At 34.5% G+C, this 13351-nt stretch overlaps 1 protein-coding gene across 1 annotated transcript in view; it reads left to right on the top strand.

Moving 5' to 3' along the window:
- LOC140852440 (uncharacterized) overlaps positions 1-11395 on the top strand; it is a 28283-nt gene extending 16888 nt beyond the window's left edge. The window contains exon 2 of the mRNA XM_073245378.1: positions 11032-11395. Coding sequence (XP_073101479.1) covers positions 11032-11395 — 364 coding nt within the window. The remainder of the gene's footprint in view (positions 1-11031) is intronic.
- The last annotated feature ends 1956 nt before the right edge of the window (positions 11396-13351 follow it).

Here is a 13351-nt window from a genome sequence, read left to right as displayed (position 1 = left end):
ATCTTCAACATATTGAGCAGCTCGGGCAGGCTGGTGTTTAATTTATTTATATTATAGTTTATGATAAACTGTGAGAAAAAATCAGAGAGTGACTACAGGATCAAATCCTGACTAAGCTCACCATCCATTGCAAAATTCAACTATCCCAGATGAGTGATCAGATCAATCATTTTTAGGACATGAGTCTGTACGGATGTGCCTTCACTCATTCTGGTATGGAATAACAGCTTAGATATCTCATATCTAGCAGTCCGACTCTGTTTTCCATGTAACTCTTTCAAATTAAGGAGTATGAAAGGAACATCCATGCCTTCATATTGCCTCTGAAGCTCATTGCTCATAGAGACAAACGTGACACATTTGACAGTCACACTGTCATCTTGTCACATCTTGTATGTGGCTATTTCTCAGTTGCATCTTCACCGATCGAATCGGGTGCAAGGATATCCAAAATATAGGAGATTTTTTTCTATGTGAGAATAATTCTCAAGTTTCTCAATCAGTCCACATAATTAGGTCCGATCAACTTGTTGGTATCAAGTATGCCATGCAGTGAAAGTGAGGATGCCATTATGCAGATTAATCTACAAGTATAAGAACACAATATAAGCAAACAACTCATGATGGCGCGCACAACTAGATTAAAATTTTTATCTAATTGTTACTTCTATTATTTTATCGAATATCATAGCCCTCTCTTATGATAAACAAGAAATCTTATTAATTTTTTTAGTGAGGTTGAGATTCTAATTTTTCATAAAAGGTCTTATGGTTGCACAACAAACCTTCATGAGTTCAAAGATAGAAAACTTCTTTCTAATTGCATCTCACGCAACTCTTAATATCTTCCTACCTCTAAAACATTCATAGCCTTTTAGTTGCACAACAAACTATAATATTTTAGTTAAGTTAAACCCTTTATTTCTATACAGTCATATCTGAATGATACTGTCCTTATAGTTGCACAATAAAGCAACATATCCAAAATACTATAAGCATCAAATATGTACTAAGACAATCCCACATCAATCTCCATAGTAAGTTTTATGGTTACACAATAAACTCACTATAGTTCTTGATATGATATTAGCTTAGCATGAAGGAAGGCACATGTAGTGTCTACATCACTGAGCAATTCAAACTCGAAACTTAATAGACCAGATTGATCAGATAAGTAGGTGGGAGGCTCTCCGATGCTTTTCTTAAACACCAACAATTTGGTCGGTAAGCAAATGGACCTAATTAAATAACCACCTTTAACATTTTTCTAGACACCAACTGATTAATAAATCCAACAATCAATTAGAAAGTGAATCCCGATACTACAACTTAATATAATTTTTAATGAAGATTTTAAACTGATCTCTAGTATATCCTAACACTTACATCATATATAATATGCATATAAAAAAAATAAAAATAATTTTTATATATCATATCATTCTATATAACATGCTATTCAAGTTGTAATATCATTCATATAACTATGCCAAAAATTATGATTACTAAATCATGCAAGGGTGTAATTTGGTTCAACACTTGAGCTAATACTATTTGACTATGATCTGGACTAAACCCTTTGGTCCAATTCATATGTCAAATTTGACTTAGGTCAACAAATTGAAGCAACGTCCAAACCATAATCAAATTAGGTTTGACCAAATCAGCAAATAAGCTAGAAACAATACACCTTAATAAAATCAATTCAAGCACCAATCTACCATGAATCATAAAATTTCAAAAAACAATAAATTCAAAATTTAAGAATTAAAATTTCAAGTCATACTTGAATCATGGTAAAAAATAATTTTTGATTTTAAGATCGATGTAAGAAATCAATAGAATATTTCGATACCATATGAATCAGATCAAATCTATACTACAACAATAGCACCTGTTTGATTGAATCTAATAAGGGTGGCTTAAATACCACTATTGAATTTTGATCATACAATAAAATATGAATTTCAAAAAAATTTAACATGCATAAAAAGAGTTTTAACACTTAAAACTAGCATATCGAAACTCAAAATCTAGAATCACCTTGTAGACTCTAATCAAACCATTCAAGCATGCAATCAAAAAAAAAAAATTTTCTAAAGAAGATAATTAGATGGCAAAATGATTTCCATAAGGCTCTAAAGTAGAAGCCCTCCAATGATAATCCACACGGAAGATGATCAAGATCCTTTCTAATCGAAATAGTGCTACAGCCTTTCTTCACAAGAACGCTACCAATGTCCTTCTCCAAGAATGAATTGCACCACTATTTATTTGCCTTTGATTCCTTCACTAAAACCATGCCAAGAACCTCTTCTTAAGAGATCTCATCATCTAGAGTTTGATTTTGTACTTCAACACATAGAAAAATCAAATCCTAGGTCAAGCAGCCCTCACTTGCTTTTTTCTCTCTTCTTCTCTCTCTTTCTATTTTTTATTCTTTTCTTTTTCTTAATTTTATTCAAATTTTTTTATTTAATCCTCACTTATCCCAGGTCCAAATGTTAGGATATCTGTTTCAAAATCCATAGGAGGGATCCCCTATAAATAGGAAATAAAGAGGTGCATGGATCTCCCAAAGGGCGCCAATTATTGGTGCTCCACCTTCTCACATGAGGAAATGAATCCTCATGCAAGAATAAATGGTGTGGAGGAGTCCCATCTATAGAAAAATTTCTTCTCTTCCACATTTATAAATATCATATATTAATAGTGTGTGAAAGAAATAAATGGAGTGAGAAACAAAGAGATGTATTAAAAGAAAGACTCTTCTTTTACCACATCCATGAATTTTGGCATTGAATTCAGGTGGGTGGCATAGAGAACCTCTTTCACACATGAAATACTTTTATGTAAAGGTAAGAAACCACTTAAATATAAAATTAATCTAATTAGGTTCAAGACAACAAGTTAAGTCTAACTCAAACACTTTGAACTAATCAAATTAGGAATTTAAGTTAACACAATATGCTAGCATATCAAATTAACCCATAAATTTATAATAAATTCTAATTAAATCAGATTAAGATCAAATTTTAAAGAGTGTGATCTATTGGATTCTAAATCTAGCCAGCAGTGGATCCAAGCTCTCGACCTAACCCTAATCTGATTAGATTAGGTCAGCCCAATTGCATCAATTAATCAGAATTCTTTCTAATTAATTTTTAAATTAATTTTTTTTAATTTTTATGAGTCCACAAGTCAAGATTGATATTAGAAATGTATCATGATGATCCGAAAGAGATAAAATTTGATAAAAATATCAAAATTATCACTCAGTGATAAGTTATCGTGTAATTCAATCCTTCAGCCATACAACATTTTAGATGAGCAATGGATATAAAATCATGTTAAAATTAAATACTCATCTATATGTATCTCGATCAGAAGGTGATGATTTAGTTGATGATATATTAAAAAAAAATTTTAATTATCATCTCACTTTGGCCAAAGACTTTTCAAATCATCGATCTGTGAGATCATATAAGATGTTCGCTCCCCTTATTATGAGTGATTGATCACTTATTGACCATTCACAACCTCTATGCATACTTCACCATATCTAAAATACTTCACACAAAGATCAGAGAATCAAGCTAGAGAATGAACCAAAATATGGATTTATGTACATAAGGTACCAAGGTGATCTTAAGTCTAAGGATCACTTGCACAACTCCCACTAGAGAATAATCTACTGATATGCAAATAAAGATCTATCAAATATTCTCTCATAGGTCAATTCAGTAAACTCATTCTCTAATGAGCATCTACATTCTTATATTAGTGTCACACATAAGTGATTGTGAGATCAACTATCCTCTCCATCAAGCATACATAGGATGTACCAGTCTTATCGATATTATTGATCTCTGACTCAATGAACTAACGACTGAGAATATTTTAAATTAGGACTATCAAGAATTTAGGTCTCATTGGCATGATCTCATCATGGTTCTAAAATCAATATCCTAATCTATGGGATTCATTATAATTTTAAATAAATATAAGATGTAGCATATAATGAATCAAAGATGTCTAATTTTACTAATAAATAATATCAAATACATGAGTTTAGAAGATAAAATATAAAAAAATATTCTATCACATCACATATGTGATTGAATTGTAGGATATTATTCTTTCAAGATATTACTCGACCTATGAGATAGAGGAGGTACTACATATACTGGCTCAATCATAAATAGGTTCTATAGATTTTATGACTTGTTGCTCTTAGAGACTTTTTCTTTGAGCTCAATTATCCTCCCACTATCTCCATCTTCGATCAACTATTTTTTCAAAAATATAACATGTCGGGTCACAATCATATTGTGATCCTTTAGGAAGTAAAAGTAGTATCTCTAAACTCTTTAGGATATCTTAGAAATGAGCTTTTATAGACCTAACCTCTAATTTGTCTACCTGTTATCATATGATATGGGCCGAATATCCTCATCATGCTGCATCTCATGTGATGTGATAGGACTAGACTTAGAGGAAACTATTCAATAGTAAAGCTTATCTCTAAAGGTATAAGGAAAGATTAGTGATGTTTATCATGGATTAGATGATATCAAATAGTGTCTCCTTTTTTCTTTCTGACACCTCTTGATGTGTACCAGAAAGAGTCCATTATAAAACTATACCATTTTTCTTGAGATGGATTAGAAACTTTCACTAAAGTATACATCTTTTGGATCTCATCGAAGAATCTTAAGGATTTTCTAATTTACTTCTTTACCTCATATCTGAATTCTTTGAACTTTTCAAAAGATCAGATTTGTATCTCACACGTACCTATACTATGAAAAGTCATCAGTAAAAGTATCAAAGTAAAGATAACCACTCCTGATTTGCACATCAAATGGACTATACACATCAGTATGTACCAGATCAAGTATCTCAGTGATTCTCATCCTATGTCCCACAAAGGGTAGTTTGGTTATTTATCCCTGAAGATAGAATTTACAAATCAAAAATAACTCGAGAGTCGATGAGCTTAAAAAGCTCATGCCATTCTTTTTTGTTTATTCTGTCCCCTCCAATATGACCAAATCTGAGGTTTCACATATACTTTGGGTTCATCTTATTTCTAGATCTCTCAGATCCTACGACACTCACTATCTGATCAGATATCGATATCGAGCAGACCTAACATACCTTTTGAAGGTATGTTCCCTTTTTTTTCTTTAGGCTTTTCAGGTATATAGGATAGTTTCTTCTTTGGCTTGCTCTCAGACTTATATTTCTTCATGGATTTTTAAGTAGACCTTCTCTTAGAAGTAAAAGCCCGCTCGACAACAAGAACTCTGCACATTGAACTCTCCAAGGTCTCTTCGATAGTTACCAACATGTTCAATAATCTAATCAAGTGCAATCCATCTAATTCATATGGTAGTTTGCTATAAACTATCCATATAAACTGGTAAGAGATTGCAGAATCAAATTCATTCATAATTCTTTGTGCATGGTCGAGCTTCTCAAGCTACTAAGTCCTTAATCATTGTAAAACAATGATCATGAACTGATTGTCTTTTGATCAATTATCGAACGGTTTGGTATCATAGGGATATCCAAGACATGATATAAGCTCAATGTTTCAAAACTTAAAATTATTTTAGATTTTTGAGCCAGTCTTTATAACTTGTTTGGTTAGTCAAGTGGTTTCTAATATATGACCTAAAGGATTTGAAGCCGATATCTTATTCTATCAAGAGTAGAGATTCTAGTTAGATTTTTATACTTAATTTTAATATTTATTCTAAGATTTTTTAAAATAAATATACCTCCTACTATTTCTTCGAATCTCTTGCACTCCTCAGGTAAAGAAACAAAAATCCTTCACGACTAGGATTTCAAGTGGATATTGGAATCCCACTGATTGGCACACCATCTCACCTGATAGTTATTGGAGATATATCAACCAATGAATAGACAACTCTTGTCCAATGCTTCTCTAGATATGTTGCAGTAATCTTCAACCTTTAAGTCCTAAGGCCTCACCTAATAGTTATTGACCTTATTTCTAAATTAAGTCAGACCCACTGCTCACCAACAGGTGTAAAGCCATCATCGGATCTCTCATTTGACAGTTATTAGGTCCAATCCTATCTTTACCCTGAAGCATCTCATGCTATAGAGTAGTTACATCTTCCTTGATGCAACTGAACCACTATAACCAACCGAGAACAGTCAACATCCGGAAGGATCCGAACATCCACAACATAAGGTGGAAGATCGCTCGACTTAATATCTAATTAAAAAAATTTACTTAGATCTTTTTAGATTTTAATTATTTATTTACATCGCATGTAAATTCATAATTAAATTGGATCTACTAGTGAGATCACGTCTTGACTCATCAAGACCAGACTCATGGTGCAACACAATCGTGACGAACTCAATACTATGCACCCCAAATCAGAATTTGATCAACCAAATTAGTCAGATAAGTAATAATCGATGGAGGCTCTTCGTTGCTGATGCGACGATCCTAATTAAGTAACCACTTTTCAAAGCACTTATCTTAGACACCAATAGGTCAACCTATTTCAAATTGGGCTTGGCTTTTGTTTTCTCACTACAAATTGAGATTGCAACTATCTAAAGTGTATTCATAATACAATCCTGCTCTTAGGATTTGTAGTGATTCATGAAGGCCACCACACGTATCTATGAAAAACACATGCGTGACTATCACATAGTCCTTATGTTTATGCTAATTTCTTATGATATTTTATATATCAATCTCTTTTTATTCAAAGACAACCATACTACATAACAATCCTTATTATGCCAGGACAATCTTATATCAGGATGATCTTAGATTGATTTATAAAATCTATATTCAATCAAATTATTCTAACTTGAAAATATCCATATCATCACAGATCACATCAAGATGAATCTCTATCTATGAACATCATCTCATGCATAAATATATAATAAAAATAAGTTCAGATCTAATAGGATTCACATTACATGAAAATTAGATACCAATTTATAGATGCATGAACATTAAAAATCAAATTTTTAGATCTTAAAATAATTTTTAGATCTTGAAATCAATGCATGAATATAAAATAATCTAAATTTTAGATATAAAAATAGATTTTTATATCACAAAATCCATCACATGAATTTCAATCATTCAGATTTTCATATCTTGAACTCTATCTCCTTCTCATAATCATTCATAATTTCATATTTGAAAATATTTTTCAGATCTAAACTTTAATCTTAATCTTGAAATAATGAGATGGCTCTGATACCACTATTAGAAAATATCATCATATGACGATCCGATATATATGTAAAAATTTTAAAAATTTTTCAATATGTAGTAAAAAAAATTCAAAAACTTTTCAATATCATTATAGGACAACCATACAATATAATTACCAACGTTATGTCAGAGCAACCTTATATCAGAATGATGTTAAAATAAATCACTTATTAGATCTAATCTAATCAAGCATGCATATAGAGATCATATTTCAACATAACCTATACATCATTATATGTATAAGAATAAGATTCAAGCAAAAATAAAAATTTGATTTTTATCTTTATGTGAGTAGATCTTCATCGTAATTTGATGATCCATGGATAGCTTCATGGTCCGTTGAATCCATGATATGATGATCTATAAATATCTTCTAAGTCTTTTTGAAGCCACATACTTGTCGGTCTCTACAGATATCCACACAAGACTGATCTGATTAGGAGATTTTGATCTCACCGAGGTGCTAGCTTCCTTGCAGAGATCGCTTCTTGGATTGTCAAATCTTTAATCTCTTTTGATTCTCTTCTCAAAAAAATTAAAGAGATCTGTAGGAGGATCAAAAAATCAAATTAAATCTATTTTTTTTCTTTTTCTTCTCAAGAAAAAAAAGAAGATCGAAAGAAAAGAAGAATAAGAAATCCCATCTCTTTTCTTTTCTTTCTTGTCCAACTCTTGGACTGATCATGGAGGAGAAAGCATATCCAACTCTTGGACATCTATGAAGGAGAAGGAGAGAGAGAGCCATGTCCAACTCTTAGATGTAATCAGGATGAGAAGAAATATCCAACTCTTAGACAAAAAGAGAGAGAAGAAGGGAGAGCCCAACAACTTTGGACATCTTGTAAGAAAGAAGAAGGATGCGTCTAACCACCTTAGCGCCCCTCCTTTTCTTTTTGTGTTAATCCCTTCCTCATGCACACCCTCTCTCTTTTTCAAGCTAAAAATCTCATCATATGAGATAAGGAGGCTTCCACATATAAGTTAGTTAGGGTTTTTAGGCGTAAGATGGGAGTCCAAGAGAGTTTGGACTCAAAGAGATAATGTGCCACCCTCCCTTATGTGTTCTCCTTTTTTCTCCTTTCCTACATGCCAAAAGACTCTCTTTTCTCATCATGTAATCTCATTAGAGGCACCCTCTTTTATTTCTAACAATTAAGGTTAGGTTAGAAGTTAGTTAGAGTCCTTAAGGAAGGACTCGTCGATATGTGCCGCCCCTCTCCCCTTGTACGCCACTTTTCTTGCGCCAATATATTCTCCATGCACAAAAACATAATGGCATGGTCCTCTTGGGCATGGATAAGTAAGAGAGTTCCAGTGCAATGAGACTCTAATTTTCTAACTTAATCAATCTGATTCGAATCCAATTTGAATCTAAATTAAGTCAAACGACTCAAATCCAATTAGGAATTAAGTCCAAATTCTATTTAGACTAGAAAATCTAAATTAAACCAAATCCAATCAGATCCAATCTGATTTAGTTCAGTCCATATTTGATCAAATCAAATAATTAATAATATTTGTAAATTAGTCCTCCTATAACTTACAAACTCTTAGTGAGTTCTTCATGTAACTTTTATATGTAAGTCCAATCATCAATCAAATTGATAATTAAATTTTTTTACAATTCAAAATCATAATTCGACATCTCGATTAGTCAAGATCTCTTTTGTATATAATCTCTTAGGTTCTATTCTATCTAGTAGTGAGATATATTTTGATTTCCATCAAATATCATTGAAACTCCTTTCAATAGATTGAAACAATTCCAACTCTACCCATCAAGGGTCATCGATCATCAAAATGATGCTCGACGAGTCTCACGATCTATCATTAATATTTAACAGTATGTAGTGATAATTTAGTAGAATAAAAATAATGAACCTCTAGGTGTAGTTACCGTATGATTAGTTTTTCTATCATGAGTCCCGATAAGACGGAGATTATGAAAAATTCGTCAAATCCCATTGCCTGTCATATGTAAGATTGGCTTGACTCGAGTTCATTTATGAATTCTCATGGAAACTCTTTTTCAATAGTCATATTTGCTTTGGCCAAAAATTTTTAAATTCAGTCTCGTAAATTGCATAGGACTTCTTCTTTTCTACTAAGATCGATAGATCTCATTAAGTGCATATCCTATTCCTATAATAAACCTACTACAGCCAACATATATCTTAAGACTCTGTATGGTTAGAAGATTGAGTTATGGTACAGTCAAACTACGGTAATCTCATTATGAACAGTCGAGGCACCGTAGATCAAAGAACTATTCACACTACTTCAGTATTGAGAATATCACTGATGAGTGAGTAGACATCCAAGTGACTTCTCATGTTGGTCATGCTCAGCATCTTTATTTTCTAACAAGCACTTACACTCTTGCTCAGTGTCCCTATACTATATATTCAAGATTCATCTATCCATAAGAAAGTGATTCATGCATCAACCTATCTGGATCGATCATCATCCCCATGATGATCCTACGATCGAGAGTAGTTATGAATTAACCATCAATGATACATACCTCAAATTTTCAACTCTTGAGAATATGTATCATCATCTTGTTAATTCATTAGATAATTCATGAGCACATACACTATATGAATGGTAATTAACTATCCTAAATAATTAAGTCAAATATAAAATTATATCTTAAAAAAATTAATGTGTCAGTCCGATTGGCTTATAGGCATTTATCTAAACATGGATACCTTCTCTAAATATAACTAAATCCGAATGGCATCTGAAGATGAGAAAAAAATAATTTTTGTTATTGATCGAGGTCTCTTTCATTATAGGATTATGCCCTTTAGCTTAAAAAATACAGGTGTGACTTACCAGCACGTCGTGAACAATATCTTCAAGGACTAGATAAGGAGAAGTATGGAGGTCTACATGGATGATATGTTGGTTAAAAGTAGAGCCCGTCAAATCCATATTGAAGATATCGAGGAGATTTTTATCATCCTTTGAAAATACTAGATGAAACTGAATCCGACAAAATGTGCTTTTGGAGTCACTACGGATAAGTTTCTAAGGTTTATGGTCTCAAGCTGGAGGATCAAAGCCAATCCCAAAAATATCAAGGCCATATGGTAAATGAACCCACTAGGACTGTCAAGAAGATTCAACACCTCATTGGTCGAGTGGCAGCATTAAATCGATTCATCTCCAAATCGATTGAGTGCTGCCTCTCCTTTTTCCAAGTCCTAAAGTAGCCAAAAAAATTTTAATGGACCGAAGAATGCCAGTGCGCATTTGAGGAACTGAAAAACTATATCAGCTCCACACTACTCCTTAGCAAGCCAAAGCCAGGTGAAAAACTCTATCTATATCTGATAGTCTCTCCAGTTGCCATGAGTGCCGTATTGGGTTATGAGCAAGATAAGGTTCAAAAGCCAATTTTTTATGTCAGTTGAACTCTCCATAATGCAGAAACCAAATACACCAGGTTGGAGAAGCTCATCTTCGCCTTCATCATTGTGGCTCGAAGGCTTCGATCCTACTTTCAAGCACACCCCATTATGATCTTGACTGAGCAGCCACTGAAGGTGGCCTTACATCGGCCCAAAACATCTGGTCAACTAGCTAAATGGGTGATTGAGTTGACAGAATTTGGAGTGGAGTTCAAACCTCAACTTTCTATCAAAGTTCAAATCTGACAGACTTTATCATAGAATGTACCATCTCAAAGGATCAAAAAAAGCTTGAACCAGTCTTGAAAATGATCGAACCTATTGAACCAGATTCCTCAGAGAACCAGATGGGTATTGGATAGTGCACATAGAAGGGTCCTCCAGTTCTGCTAGATCAAGAGCAGACCTGCTGCTCCTTGGACTTGAAGGATTTGTTGTCGAGTATACCCTAAGATTTGACTTCTCAGCCACCAACAATGAAACTGAATATGAAGCTCTCATCATGGGCCTAAGGATTGCAAAGGATCTTAGAGTGCAGAACTTGAGAATCCGCACTGATTTTCAGTTGGTGGCAGGGCAAGTGAAGGGGGACTACAAAGCACGAGAGGAGAGTATGAAGAAATATCTCCAAAAAAAAGTGAAAGACTTAATCCTAATGTTTGCTAGCTTTGATATTCAGCAGGTCCCCGAGTGAAAAATTTGAGAGCTAATTTGCCATCCAAATTGACAACTTTGGCACCAAAGGATTTGCCCGAAGATCATTCTTTAAGATCCTAAAGGAGCCTGGCACCGAAGATCCAGTTCCAATCCTACAGGTTGATGATGAATCCAGTTGGATGGATCTCTTCATCTACTTTCTTCGAGACAGGACACTACCCCCGAACTCAAAGAAGGCTCGGAACATCAAACATTAGGTCCCCCATTACATCCTCTACAAAGGCAAACTCTACAAGCGGTCATTCTCCCTCTTGCTCCTCAAATATCTTCACCTCTTTGAAGTTAATTATGCCCTACAAGAAGTACATGAGGGGATATGTGGAAATGACTTAGATAGTAGATCATTGGCCTATACGCTACTACGATGAGGATATTACTAGCCCACGATACAATAAGATGCAGCTAGTTTCACCAAACACTACAACCAATGCTAGAGAAATGTCAATATCCAACACCAATTGGCCATTCTGCTGACCCCAATCGTGCCTCTGGACCCTTTACTCAGTGGGGGATGGACATCTTAGGGCTTTTCCTACAGACATCGGGCTAGAAAAAATTTTTACTTGTAGCCATCGATTATTTCATGAAACAGATAAAAATAGAACCTCTTGCCAGCATCACTGAAGCTAAAGTGAAGGACTTCATCTGGAAGTCTATCATTTGCCATTTCAGCCTCCCACAGGTGTTGATCGTCAATTCTCTGATTTCAAATTCATCGAATTATGTCAAAGCTTTCACATCTCTCACCACTTCATGTCTATAGAGCACCTGCAGGTTAATGGAAAAGCTGAAGTCACTAACCACATGCTCTTGTAGGGGTTGAAGTCTGGGTTGGATCGAGCCAAGGGATCTTGGGTGGATGAACTAAATAACATGCTTTGAGCCTACCAAACCACCCAAAAGATATCTATGGGAGAGACACCTTTCATCCTTTCTTTTGGAATGGAAGTAGTTATCTCAATGAAAATCAGACTTTCATCGCTGTGGGTCGAGAATTACAATGACCAAAGCAATGCAGAGTTGCTTCGGGCCAACTAGGATCTATTGAAGTTTGAGAGAAGGCATGGATGAGGATGGTGGCTTAACAACATCAAGTGGCACAATACTATAACTCTCGTATCCATGGCAAAGAATTTAGAGTCGGTGATCTAGTCCTACTGCATGTCGAAGTATCGCAGCCTACAGAGCGAGGAAAGTTATCCCCTAAATGGCAAGACCCCTATCTAGTAGATGAAATCATCAGGCTGGGGATGTATCATCTAAAGCAACTAGATGGAGCGCCCTTACTTCGGCCATATAATTCAGAGAACCTTCGACTATGCTACCACTAATGTAGTAATTACTTCTTAATAAATTAATCCTTTTCAAGACCCACACTCCTCTCTTGATTCTCGATGGTGACCTGATTCCCATGCGAATCCCCAAGAGTTGGGACAAAGGGTTCAGCCTATCGAACCCTCAAAGGCATATCCTTAGAACAATGACCCAATGGTTTTGCGATACTACAGTCTAGAAAACTTCAGAGAAAGCTACCACTATAAAGAAGAATTCATCTACAAGAAAGGCATACATAAAAGTTCTTTTTTCCATTCATCTTAATATTTACATTTACAAAAATGGTGCCATGAAGGCACTGTGCAAAAAAAAAAGAAGAAAAAAGAAAAAAAGAAAGAAGGAAAAGCAGAAACTAGATAGCAAAGAGGGCCTAATCATCATCCTTCGAGGAAAACACTCTGACTTCTTCATCACTGTTCCCTGAGTGGAGACGGTGCAGGTCCAATTGCAGCATCAGGTACTTTATGTGGGCTTTGCAGTTTTTGAAGTCTTGGATGAATCCAGCCATCGAAGCATCAAGGAGCTCTCCCTTGAAGGCTTCAAAAGTCTTGTACTCTGCCACACCTCCACGAAGGCATCAACGGTGATGCCTTAATGG

This window comes from Elaeis guineensis, chromosome 11 (assembly GCF_000442705.2).
Source record: "Elaeis guineensis isolate ETL-2024a chromosome 11, EG11, whole genome shotgun sequence".
NCBI lineage: Eukaryota > Viridiplantae > Streptophyta > Magnoliopsida > Arecales > Arecaceae > Elaeis > Elaeis guineensis.
Note: the sequence above shows the minus strand (reverse complement) of the source record. Positions and strands in the feature narration are given on the sequence as shown.